Below are 13,025 nucleotides of genomic sequence, written 5' to 3' on the forward strand. Positions count from 1 at the left end.
CGGTGCCCAGTGCCCAGGAAGCTTAGGGAGCTTTGCTATTCTCTACTTGTGTCACATGGTGAGGCAAATGGTAGAAGCAGAATGAAATTATAGGCTGCGGCTCCAGGGAGAACCCCTGATCTCTTTGACATCCTACGAAAGTGACACACCGTCTCCTCAAACAACACACACGCAACCCTCCCTCGAGGCTGGTCCACCCCCACCTCACCTGCCGCTAAGCGGCCCTGGTGCGACCTTGGAGCGCCCTCCCTTTCTGATGAACACGCATCCCACGGCCTTAAGCGGAAGCCTGTACATGGACAGCTCCCGAGCGCGCTGTTCCAGATGGACCTTTCCCCTTAATCCCAGCCTGGCAGAGGAGCCAAGATGACACCTTCTCTGCAGTATCAACCCTGACGGTACAAAACCAGGTCTGGCCGGTCTTAGCGCCAGAGTCTGTTTCCCCAAGAGTCTCCCCTTTTCTAGGGCAGCAAATTCTTCCTTCCAGCTGCTCGGGTCACCTCCTCTCACAGCAACACCTGTTAGAAAGGCCCAGACGGAGGGTCCTGCCCTCTGGCCACTCCCCAGGACGGCAGCGCCTGCCTCGGTCAGCTGCCACACAGCGCCTGGCACGTCTCCTGCGCTCTCTGGCCCCACGGCCCCCAGCAGGTCCCCGTCTGCCGTGCACCTCACTTACTCATTTCGCTCACGTCTTCCCCCTAGAACGCAGACTCCCGAGGACCGAGGGTTTCCCTCTGCTTCGGTCACTAACAGAGCCCTAGTGGTTGGCATATCGCGGTCCTTAACAATTACTAAATAAACGCATGAAGGAGGCGAGCCTGTAAGTCCACCGACACCCAGACAGGGTGCCACGAAGGAATCATGAGAAAACGTTAGATCCATCCCACTTGAAAATACCAAACCTGCGTCCCAACGGAGCACCAGCAAGTACGTGCTCACTGGGCGGACGCACGTCGGAATAAAACGCGAGGGCAGTCTCGGAAACCCGGAGCCCATCCGTGCGTATCTCCCTCAGACTCCACGGGTTCCCCCCAAATTAGAATCCCCCACGCTGACACCGTTTTGTACTTGCAAGTTCATGACGATCTCAGGAAACTACGCTTCCAAAGGCAGAAAAGCTGGGGTCCGAGAACAGCAGGTCGGGGTGCCGGAGATCTTGCACCAGGCCCACGTCCTGAGCAGCCAGCCGCCTCTCGGACACCAGACGCTTGATGGCGTGAGCGAAGTTAGCCAGTTTTAAAAGCGTCAGTTAGGACCGCTTATTTGATGTAGGAGAGCTCACCATTTTTTAGGGGTAACTGTAAAGTACTTTTTGTTAAATGGCTTTGGAAAAAATTACTAGATTTTCAAAACTATTTTAAGCAAATAATAAAATTATTAAAGTATTATGAAGCCAGGACTATCGCAAGAAAGTACTCATCTTGTTTCTCACAGGACGCATACAGCGGTGTTCCGTTTTGTAAGACTAAGGGGATCTTATTCGCTTATTCCGGGGCGCGCAGGGGCAGGAGCCGGACGCCGTGAGCGGCGCGCTCCACACGCCCCGGGGCACACAGGCAGCGGAGGGCGAGCGGCTCGTGCCGCTGAAGGTGCATGAAGGACAAGCAGGTGGACTTAGAGACCGTGTCTGCAACCCCGTGGGCCTCAAGCCAACAAGGAACCTTGAAAAACAGGCACACAGGGAGTGTCTGTGACCTCTGGGAACGTGGCGACGGGAAGCCACGACACAGCTCGCTCAACGTCCAGGCCGCAGCCTCCCAGCCTCGTCCCGTCCCTCACTGGCCGCAGAAATCTTAGCAAGGGAACCTCTTTTGTCTCCGATCCTTTCCTCACAATGAAATGGGGGTTAACGGGGGCCTCGTTCACAGTTTCTGAGCGAGGCCGATCCCACGGGCCCGGAAGGGGGCGCACGCACCGGGCACAGCCAGGCTAGCGGCGCGCCGCGGCGTCAAGCTGTCCGTGCGAACGGCTACCTGTAGGAGCGCCGGCTCTGGTCCTCCCCGTCCTCCAGGAATCGGGGACGCTGAGTCCGCAGCTCCAGCTCCTCCTGGGACGGCTCCTGGATCAATCGCGTGGTCTAAAATTTAGCAGAAGTAGAAAGCAGACGACCTAAATGTCTACAGATAGAGGCAGAACAACAAACAGCTAAGAATAAGCCAACAACAAACAGCTAAGAATAAGCCATCTACAAGCGCAGGTTCAAAGGAGAAACTCCAAGCAGCTCCCTGTAAGCACTGACTAGACTGACAGTAGAAGTCACTCATAGCAAAGTCATTAAATACTTGTTTTCTTTCCGTTAATTTGCTTGAATACAAACTTGAGCCAAGCATGAACCGGAACTCTCCGTATTTTTTATGGATCTGAGTAAGTGACCCCTCAGCCGCTCTCCTCTTACTGAGAGTGAACACAGTCCTACTGCGTCGCTTGTCACACAACCACGGGGAGAAAAAGCATGTTGTCTCCGCTGGGAGCAAGGGCCCACCAGTACCACACCTTCCCGACGCAGGTGGGGCGAGCCGGCGACCACAGCGGGAGAGGACACGGATGTTCAGTGGACAGAGGGAAGCTGACCTTCAGGGTGCGCACAACATGCCCAGGGCTGAGTGGGGGAGAGCCCACCCATGTGCGACGTCTGCTCCCCTGACATCCGTGAGCGAAGCAGAGGACCCCGCTCCACTCCCAGCACTGGGCGGGCAGCCGGCCTCAGGGGGCTCTGGGGCGCAGGGCAGCCACCACGAAACGGCACGCTGCCCACTGCCGAGACTGCATCCGCCTTCAGCACCGGAACTGTGTGGCTTCTACGCTAGGAGAAGTGCTCTGGAAAGTTCACGGAGGGCCGGGCCTATCCCTCAGAGAAGCTCCAGCACTGGCCCTGCTCTTTCCCAACGGCGGCTCGTAAAGAAAGAAAACAACCGATGCACCACCATTTCCCTACTCGTGAAAACTCTCCCGAAATGGGACAATCAAAACCAAAACCAAAACTTAAATGTCTCCAACTAGACTGAGTAGAAATTTTAAATGACGTGTTTAAATATTCATTTTTCGTATTCCAGCATCCCTTGTATTTCCGTTCTAAGGTGTAAGGTTGTCCACATTTCAGATTCCACCAATAAAAACACTCAGGTCGTGTCCCTAAAGCCACACGATACCCTCCACACGTGCTTACACAGCACTTTCCTGACTTTTAACCCACAGGTAAAATCCCTCCTCATAGAACTGAAATCTCTAAGTAAAACCTAATGTCTGACGGGAAAAGACGTGTACGTGAGCATCTCAGCCTCCCAGCGGATGCAGTCCCGTGGCCACGAGAAGTGAGCCCGCCCTCCGAGGTGTGCCAGGCCTGCGTAGGACAGAGCAGGCGGGAACGGAACGAGCCCACCACTGCCACACACCCCTTCCGTGGACACTCACGACATTCATCGCGTCAGAGCCGGGGACCTGCACTAGGTTCTGCTGGTGGAAGCTGGCGGAGAGAGCCTGTGACTCCAGCGTGCTGGAGTCCTGGAGCTGCTGGACGGGGGCAAACGCGGGCTGCTGGCCGTACGCGTCCGTCACGGTAAAGCCTGGAACAAATCAGAAAAAACACAGGCTCGGCAAGAAATACTATAGTCAAGCCAAGAAAACGCCAAAAAAGCTGCTTTTACAAATAAAGACTGCTACTTTCTGCGGGGGGTTAGCCCTCGCCAGCAGGCTCCAAGAACATCTGCTCGCGGGCAGGAGCCCGTGCCCAGCACTCACCCCGGCTGGCCACAGGCTCACAGACGAGCCGTCCACATGGCAACCCCACCGTCCCGACCTCCACCCGGTCACCGTTTCTCGGCCACAAACTACGTGCAGAATGGTCATCAATGGGGCTTTCCAGACACCCTGAGCAGACCCCACACAGCCCACGCGCGCATACACACACACACACACACACACACAGAGCCCATGCGGAAGGTTATGGGGCTGGAGACCAAACACTGCAGAGGGGCCTGCTGTAGAAGGGCCCCGACCCAGGGACGGCCCCGAGATGCCCGTGCGGGACCCGCCACTGACCCTGTGACAGGCTGGCCGGCTCGAAGGACTGCTGCGGAGGGGCTGCCTCTTCGAACTGGTCCATGTGTGCCGGGAGGGTGGGCGGCGGAGCCACGAACCTGTCTGAGACAGAAACAAGGACGGACAGGGGGTCACACACTTCCAAGGAACTTCCGGCCACCCGCTCAGTCTGCCGACATGGGGACCCTCGCGAGTTTCTGAGAGTTAGCCTCCTCACTCGGTAGAGATTAGGGCAGACATATCTATGTAGTCCAATATATATATGCGTGTGTGTATATCTATAAATTATTAACTCTATATTCTATAAGTTATATGCTCATAAACATATAAGCACTTACGCATTTACATCTACACTATGTATTTGCATGTTTGTATAAATATGTAACTTTATACATAGGTAAGTAGCATGTACAGTGCATCTACTGTATGCACACACAGTTCACACAAGGGGTGGAGGGGAGGCATGAGGTTTGCACTTCCAGAACACCCCACTTCACGATTTAGCCTCAAACTCAGACATGCTCTCCAGGGAGATGCCCTGAGTCTGCGAACACCCAAGGACTACGCAGCACAATCTGGGGTGAGCACCGCTCCAGGCAGCGCAGCAGACAGAAAGCACCCGATCTCGCTCAGGCCTACGCACACGTGGGCCTTCTGTACCAGCAGACGGAGCCGGCCGGCCCACGGTCCGTGAGCAGGCCTGTCTGGGGCGACAGGCGGCCTGCGTGGAGGAGCCTCGGCTGCGTCCCCATGCTCACTGTCTACAGTGGGACGGGCACCTCTGCAGCCAGATTCCGCCGACGAGGACAGCAGCGGCTGGAGGGCTGTGGGCCGGGCACACCGGCATGCAGTCCCGCACGGCGCGGTTACAGACGGACGGAGGCTGGCTGGGACGGAAGCTATTCTCGACACAGGACGTGCAGGAGGTCCTGGGTCTGTAACTCCCCATGCCAGCAAACTCCCTCTCAGGTGGACACACAAGCAACGGGGACTCAGACAGTCAGAGACGAGAGACACCCAGACAGACCGGCCTGAGCGTAATCGGCTGCACGGCCGTGCGGACTGCTCTAGAGCTAGGGCTGGAGAGATATTTGCCTTCATCAGCTTCCAGGGGCTGGTGCGTCAGCGGCTGACCCAGGCCCGCGTCCTCCGTGCGCACCACCTGCTGCGGCTCCAGGTCCAGCATGGCCTCGGGGTGGGCGGGGCCGGCCGCCTCCCGCAGCTGCTCGCTCTCCATCCCCACCGGCATGTGCGTCGAGACGTGCACGCTCGGCTGGTCCCCGGCGCCGTCGTCCAGCGCGGCGGCTTGCTGGTGCTGCTGGAGCTGCTGGGCGAGCTCGTATCTTCAAAACATCAACGACAATCCGCACGGTTAGGTGCTGTCAAAACCCACGTCCGCGAAGAACTGCTGTGCCAGCCGCCCATCATTACACAACATTCCAGAAAAGCATTTCATTTGGAGCCGCGGTGGCAATCCAGTGGAAATGAAAGGCTATTAACAATTCTGAAGAAAAATCAAGTTCCCTCGACTCTGAGTGCTTTCACGGACGGTAGGGGCACGAAAGCAGCAAAGGGAGGGTGAAGGACAACACGCGCCAGAACACTTAAGATGTAGAAAGAAAATTAAAAAGACACCGTATGTCTCAAAGTAAAACAGTCCCAGGTCAGAATTAAAATTAAAACTCATCCTGCAATGAGTTAAAGTGAAAAAGAACTGAGCAAAGTAAGACAGGCCTCTATGGACCAATTTCAGTGTCATGAACAAGTGTGGAGCGCAGACCGGACAGAGTCCTGCGACCTGCTGTCTCTCACGGTCTGGGGCCACAGACCCCTCATCTGAGCCACGATCTCCTGGGTGACAGAACACAGATCAGGAGGCATGTACGTGGCTGCTCCTGTTTTCTGCGAAACCATGTCCGCGTCAGTATCGCCTCTGCATACAGCAAGTGCACCGGGACGTTTCCATCAAGGTTGACAATTCATATTTCAAAGAGAAAAATAAACAGTGAATTCAGTGAATGAGTCAAAGAACCTACACAAAGCAGCTCCCACAATTACCTGACGAACATGCTGCTCGGGAGGGGCACGACCGGTCGGACCCCGCTCTATGGCACCAGGGTCAGACGCAAACACACTCCACCACTCGCCCGACTCCGGAACCTTACAAATCTGCCCACCTAGAACGCCACTCTTAATTCCAAACAAAAGCTTTCGTCTTCATTTTCTAGTATCAGAAACAGTCACCTCTCAGCTACTTTTACTGAGGAAGGGGGACAAATGTAGTAGAAATACCAGTATGAAAACATACACGGTGTCCCCTGGAGTCAGCAGTGTGAGGCCCTTCACCCTGGGCCCCCGCACGGCCCCCCACAGGGCAGCAAGGGTGCCTTGCATGGTCACTTCTCTGCACCGCTACCACTTTCTATACTTTGACGTTTTGTGCTTATTTGTCATACAAGTAGGTATGGTATTTTAGGGATTCCTCGCCCTTCCAAAGAAGGGACGGAACAGGGGTGCTCCCCCCTGCCTGCAGATGGGACCGCAGTCCATCCGCTCTGTAGGAGGACACCACCAGCGCCGCAACACGCCAGACCCACAGTATTTACGCTGTCACCTCAAGTCACACACTCGTCTCCTAGAGTAACCGTGCCAGGTGTCCCTCAGCGTACGCCGTGACGAGCAGCGGCCAGTGGAACACTCCCTCTCACAGGCAGCCCAGCCAAAACCAGCCGGCGCACTGGCCGGAAGTTCTTCTCCTGGCTGTCAAGTCCATCAGCAAGGCCTGCGGGGGCACTCCGACACTACCTCGGCGGGGGCACGGACTTAAAAAGGCCTGAATTTCGGACAGCGAAAAAGTCTTCTTTGTGTGCCATTGGACCAGGTCCTGTCCAAGCTCTACCCCTCCCAGCACGTACGGCTCTCAGGACCTGGTACAGCGAGCAGTGAGCACAGGGCCCTGAACATCCAGGCACCACGAGCTCCCCAGCTCAAACGCACGTGGAGCCCATCATCTCCTCCGTAAGATGCAGGAAAGCACAAGCTGGAAGGAGAACTGGCGAGCAGGCCCCATGCCGACACCGGCACCATCACACTACAGCAGCCAAACTTCTCAGCTACGTAATCGGCTGCGCTAACATCAAAGAAGACAAGTCTTTGTCCTAAGTGCTTAGGCATGCATGTGCTTGGGCACCCAGGGGGTAACACCAAACACCTGCCTAATGCTTCTACCAATCTGGGGTTTCGTTTTGTCCGTAACACCAGGCAGAGATTCCTGGGTTACAGGAGTGCCTGAAAGTCGGTGTTCTGGAGCAGAAGGTTAATATTCTTTGACGGTGGACCTAGTGACTCTTCCTTTCAAAGTCTCCCGGGATATGGTGGCCTTATCCAGGCTTCCACTACCACACAGACCACCGTGGCATCCCAGAAACACCCGGGAGGGAGCTCCAGACATAGCCGGAAAGGCGTTCCTGCGAGGGCCTCTTGGCTCACCTCCATCTGGAGACGGGACAGCCCTTTAACCAAGCACAAATGATGGATTTACGTGGTAACGAAAACATTCGTTCCTTTTAAGTCAGCAACACAGAACTATGACCGTGCAGATCCACGGACATGCCCAGCGGTCACAGGGCTGGCTGACTACGGCTCTCCCTCTGCCGTCCTCACGACTGGATGACAGCATCAGCCCAGTCTAGGGAGCGTGGCAGGTACTACTGCCTGTTCTGAGAGAGCTTACACACAGCATTGGGCCCGACACAGACCATCTCAATATCCCATTAAAAATAAAAGCATTAACGTTTCAGTCGTGGCTCTTCGCAGAGCCTCAGACAACGATAAAAGTTTCTTCAGCCCATACACCTGAAGCTCCACGTAATACTACAGGAATCAAAGACAATTATTTCTTAAAAACACCCTCCACCACTATCTGGGAGTTAGAGATTACTAAAAAGTGACCATCAGAATTATACCTACCTATGGGTTTTCATGTGCTTTTTGCAATTTAGTGAGGTCTTAAATGTTTTCTGGCAATAGGGACACATATAGGGACGAAGGTCATTATGGATACCCATATGTCGCCGTAAGCTCCCACCAGTAGTGAAAGCTCCGTTACATATCAGACACTTGAAAGATTTTAGTCCAGTGTGCGTTCGGACGTGTGCTTTGAGCACTCCTGCAGAAACAAAGCCTCTTCCACACTGAGAACATTTAAAAGGCTTTTCACCTGTATGTGATCTAAAAAGAATAAAAATTTTCATGAATACGCTTCTTACAACTTTATGACGCTTTATACCCTAAAGAGCACTCGCACATTCTTTCACTTGAGCACCCCGTTTTAAAGCTAAGCACTGAGAAACCCAAAATCCGGAGACTTGGATGACTTGCCCGAGGCCACACAGGAGGCACAGAGCGGAGGCCCCTCATCGGCATGACATTTCCCCGTCCCTCGTCCGTCCCCCTCGCTCCACTGTCGCTAGTACCAATCATTAGTCTAAACACGGGTCAACACATGTGAAAATCTGCTCAAGTACGGAACTGTGACACGGCAGACCAGGTACTGTCTGGCACGTCCCAGATGTTGCAAACGCTGGAATGTAAAAGAGTGCCAATAAAACTCAGAGACCATTTCGGGGCCACATACTTTAGTTGAGGCACTAAAAATGAAGATATCCGTCAGCGATAAATATTTTGGGGTCAAGTGCGACATTTTAAATACCCAAAGCGGACACCGCCCTCCTCACTACCTCTCCGCATCACCGGCTCCCGACATCACTGCATTGCCTCTACATTTCCATTTCCGAATCTGTTACCTTACCTGATGTGTTGTTTAAGGTGGCAAGACTTTTTATACGCACGATGACAGTAAAAACACTTGTATGGTCTATCTGCTTCGTTTACAAAATTATTATTAAAATAACTTTGAAAAAACTGGTTTCTTGGAATGGGCTGGATAAGACCTACAAACCAAAAGAAAATCAGGAATAATTCACTGTTAATGCTACAAAAAAGGTAAACGTCAAAAAGCATCTGCTTTCCCCAGAAGACGAAAATTTGGAGGAGTTCAAGTATAGAGTCCAGCGTTGCCACTAAAAGCCATCTTCACTGTGTTAGAAAACAGCCCATTGGGAAACACAAAGTTAATGGAAGACCGGTATTTTCCAACATAAGAACGAACTGTGCATCACAGTTATTTCCTTTGGCTCTAGAACCAATTTTTAATGGACTCCTATGTCTGTTGGCACGGAACCTAAAGAAACTATGTCCCAAATGTAGGTTAATCGGGACACTCAAGCCCTTGTTGTTCAGCATGGAGACTGTGCCCTAACTACTGCAGTAAACTCAAAACACATGACTCTAACATGATCTTTTGTTCTAAAAACAAGTCAGCATTTCATAGAAATGTTATTGAAGGGTTATCCGTGGATAGCAAAACTGCTAACTTCAGTATTTCAGGCTTGACATACTTTCAGTAAAGGAAGAACCCTTCGGGTTGACTACGTAATAACACGTCTTCATCAAGCTCGAGTTAAATACGCAATTCTGGACAAACACACACCTGAGCCTTTAGAATCACCTCGCATCCCCTGGAACATGAAGAGGAGGACTTTCACGGTCAGCTTCTCCTGGGCTGCTCCTCCTTCCCCCGGGATGGCAGAGCTGCCTGCCAGGACCTGGGCCCGGCCCCCAACCTCCCTGCTCCCTTCCCTGTGCCAGTAACTCCGGTGCGAGGCTTCTCGGCTGACACTTTTTAGGTTACTCCCCCTACCCAACTCCTTGTACATGAGAAGCACCCCTCCCCCTGGTCATATGGGTCAGGTATTTCAGAATTTCTGAGAACTCCCTTCCCTGTCTGGTTAAGTCACTGGCCAGTCCTGGGGATCCTGCTTCTCCAATGCCTCGTAAACCTGTTTCCCCATTTCTATTCTGCTGCCTCAAATCTCAAACCATGCAGAAAAGAATACCAAAGCCGGAGAGAACTCAGCGGCTCAGCTAAGCCCCATCACTCCTCAATCAGACTTCTGTCCTAATGCTTGCGTCCGAAGCCCATCCAGTATTCAAAGGGAACTCAGAACCCCCCTTGTGATCGGTGTTCAACCCCCACAGCACAAGCCCTTAAGCTGCCACGACCTTTCCCGCTTCTCAAGTCTCCGGGACCCGTGCAGCCGAATCAGGGCCATTCGGAGACGCTGGCTCTGCAGCAGCTCCAACGCTGTCCCGTGCTCCCGGCTGCTTCCTGGCCCATCGGCTCCCGCACGCCTGTCCCAGGACCACGTACTGAACCTATAGGGACAAACCCCCAGGGCGAGCCTCCAAATCTCTGTTCGGCTCAACCTTCTCCTGTCGCTGAAGGAAGCAACGGGCTCACATGCCTTCAATGGCTTCCTACCAAGTACCTCGTGCCCACGACTGCTCAGCTCGGCTTCCAGCGCCGGCTCGCCCTCCACGTCCACCCACGAACCCTTCACGTGTCCCTCTCGACCCTACGCTCTCGCTGTTTTCTGAGCAGACCCAGCACTTGTCACCGCTCCTTCTCCCAACCCCTGTCCCCACTCCCCTGGCCGTGGTGTGAGCACAGGACCTGTCCCAGGGACACAGCCTTGAGCCCATGACGGCTGTCGCGGAGGACAGGTAAAACGACCCAGGAAATTCAGCGAAGAGAACGGGAAGCTCACGTGAACATTCTCCCAAAGGGCAACTGACAAGAGGGACGCGTCAGGTCTGGGTCCGCTGGGGAAGCCGCGACACTCGACGCTTACACAGGAGGTCTCTTGGGAGAAGCTCAACAGCAACCCCCAGGCCCAGTGATTTGGGATCTTACACAAACAGGCTCAGTAACTATTAGCATAGAAGTACCACTTAATTACAGTTACAAACTCCAAACCAGTAGTAGCCAATAATCCATTTTTTTGCTCCTTGTTGAACTCAAGAGAATGGCTTTGTTTTCCTTTTTAAAGAATTTTTTTTTTTTTTCCCAAGCAGACTCCACAGAGTGTGGAGTCCATTGTGGGGCTTGATCCCAGGACCCTGACCTCAAGACCTGAGCCAAATCAAGAGTCGGATGCTCAACCAACCAAGCCACCCAGGCACCCCTGAAATGAGTGGTTCCTATGAAAAACACCAATAAAAAATTATAGAAGTCAGTCCATAACTAAAATGAACTGTACAAATATACAAATTTAAGAAACTAATTTTCTGTACTTTATTAGATAATACATACATTAAAAAGCAATGAGAAAGAAAAATAAAGTGAAATAATTTTAAGAAACTAGTTCTACAAATGCCATTACATTTCTAGAAATAGGTAAAATAAATGCAATTCAAAGTAATTTTGAAAAAGTCGAGGTCCTCCAGTCGTTGTCTTGTATCTATTTTATTGGGGAAAAAGACAGTTCACAAATAGGAAAACAAACTAGTGCTTTTGCCATTTGCCCACCGAAAAACACCAGGCCTCACAAGGAGGGGCAACGTGTCCGACCTGAAATCAGTTCATGGAGTCTGGACTTCAGGGGAAGGTCCTCCTAGAGCCCTGCACGGTGGCAACAAAGCTCACTTGCTGGCAAGCCTGCGGTTTCACAGGAGCGGTCGGGCCTGGCCCCGATCCCGCTCCAGGGGACAGACAGCCCCGCGCTGCCGGCCCACAACGCCGGCCTTAGCCAAGCAGCCGGACGCCAGAATCGGACGGCGGCCCTCACAGCTCCCGGCCCGCGGAGGCCCACTCCGCGGAACACGTCTGCTCTACACAGGGTCCCCTCCAGCCACCTACTTCTGCAGCACCCCCCCAAGCACACAACTCTTTCTCCTGTGCCTTCTGGAACCCAGGTTCTCCATCATAAATCGCATCACAGAATGTCTAGTTCATCGTTTCTTTTCCATACCAGGGAGTCTAGGTCAACACTGCGCCCCTGGAAGCTGGAACTCACTTCCGGTGACTGTTCTGCTGGGGTTGAGCAGTCCTAGCCGTGCGCCCGAGCCCGGCTTGGGTCTCCCAATCGGCCGTCACTGCCTTCCCAATGCTGCCTGCAGCAGCAGGAGCCGGGTCCCTGTGTCCCTCTCACGCAGCCCGTGAGCGCTCCGGGGCCATCTCAAATACTTAGGAAGCGTGAGACGAAACACCGGGGAAGCTGCTCTCGGAGACGACGGCCACTACCAGCTGTGCGCACGCTAACAACAGAGCTGGTTCTGCACAAACACAGGTGCGATCGAGCACACACACTGGTCTGGTCAGCCTGCGTACGGAATCACGTCTACGGCCCTCCACGGTGCGTACACGGGACCCCATGCTCATCACCCTTCCGACCTCTGCAAGGAGCTCCCCTGGACCGGTGTGTGCAGCTCCCTCTGCGGAGCTGTGCTCCCCCACCGTGCCGCGGTGCACAGCAGGGCTACACGGCTGCTTACCTGGGTGATCCCCGAGCCAGGGGCTACCAGCTCTCGGGTACCGTCCAGGCAGATGTACTTAGAAACAGGGCCCTAAATGGTCCTGAGCCCTTCACAGTTGGGGCGGGGGGTCCACTACTTGGAGCTAGCAGGGCAGTGAAATGACAGACCTCATTTTTCAGATGCTTTGCCAGTTCCAGTGATTTTACAAATATAAAGTTCTGTTACATAATTGGGCTAATTACCAGGTCTCAATCTTTGAAGAACAAACAAAATCAAGGGTGAACTAAACACAGGTAAACGTGCTACAGTCTTAGTAGTGACGTGTCATTCCTACTAGACCATCAGTGTGTATATAAGGAAACCACGAATCTCAAAGAAAGGCACGAATAAATCCCAGTTGATTAATCTTGTGTTTCAAAAACAAACTGGAAATGTCCTTAAAACTTCCTAAAATTCCAGGACACCTGGGTGGCTCAGTTGGTCAACTCTGACTCCTGGTTTTGGCTCAGGTCCATGACCTCGGGGTCGGATCAAGCCCTGCGTCAAGCTCTGCGCTCAGCGTGAAATCTGCTTGAGAATCTCTCTCTTCCCTCTTACCCTGCCCTCCCTCG

The 13,025-nt window shown here is 53.3% G+C and overlaps 1 protein-coding gene across 4 annotated transcripts in view; it reads right to left on the reverse strand.

The window, feature by feature from the left end:
- The window catches only part of ZNF236 (zinc finger protein 236), a 105,137-nt gene that overhangs the window by 40,165 nt on the left and 51,947 nt on the right, over window positions 1-13,025 (reverse strand). For all 4 annotated transcript variants that reach the window (XM_044242793.1, XM_044242796.1, XM_044242795.1 and 1 more), the window contains exons 12-17: window positions 8,849-8,990; window positions 8,008-8,268; window positions 5,134-5,381; window positions 4,039-4,140; window positions 3,412-3,563; window positions 1,974-2,077 (exon numbers count right to left, since the gene is read on the reverse strand). In XM_044242793.1, coding sequence (XP_044098728.1) covers window positions 1,974-2,077; window positions 3,412-3,563; window positions 4,039-4,140; window positions 5,134-5,381; window positions 8,008-8,268; window positions 8,849-8,990 — 1,009 coding nt within the window. The remainder of the gene's footprint in view (window positions 1-1,973; window positions 2,078-3,411; window positions 3,564-4,038; window positions 4,141-5,133; window positions 5,382-8,007; window positions 8,269-8,848; window positions 8,991-13,025) is intronic.

Source organism: Neovison vison, chromosome 3 (genome assembly GCF_020171115.1).
Source record: "Neovison vison isolate M4711 chromosome 3, ASM_NN_V1, whole genome shotgun sequence".
NCBI lineage: Eukaryota > Metazoa > Chordata > Mammalia > Carnivora > Mustelidae > Neogale > Neogale vison.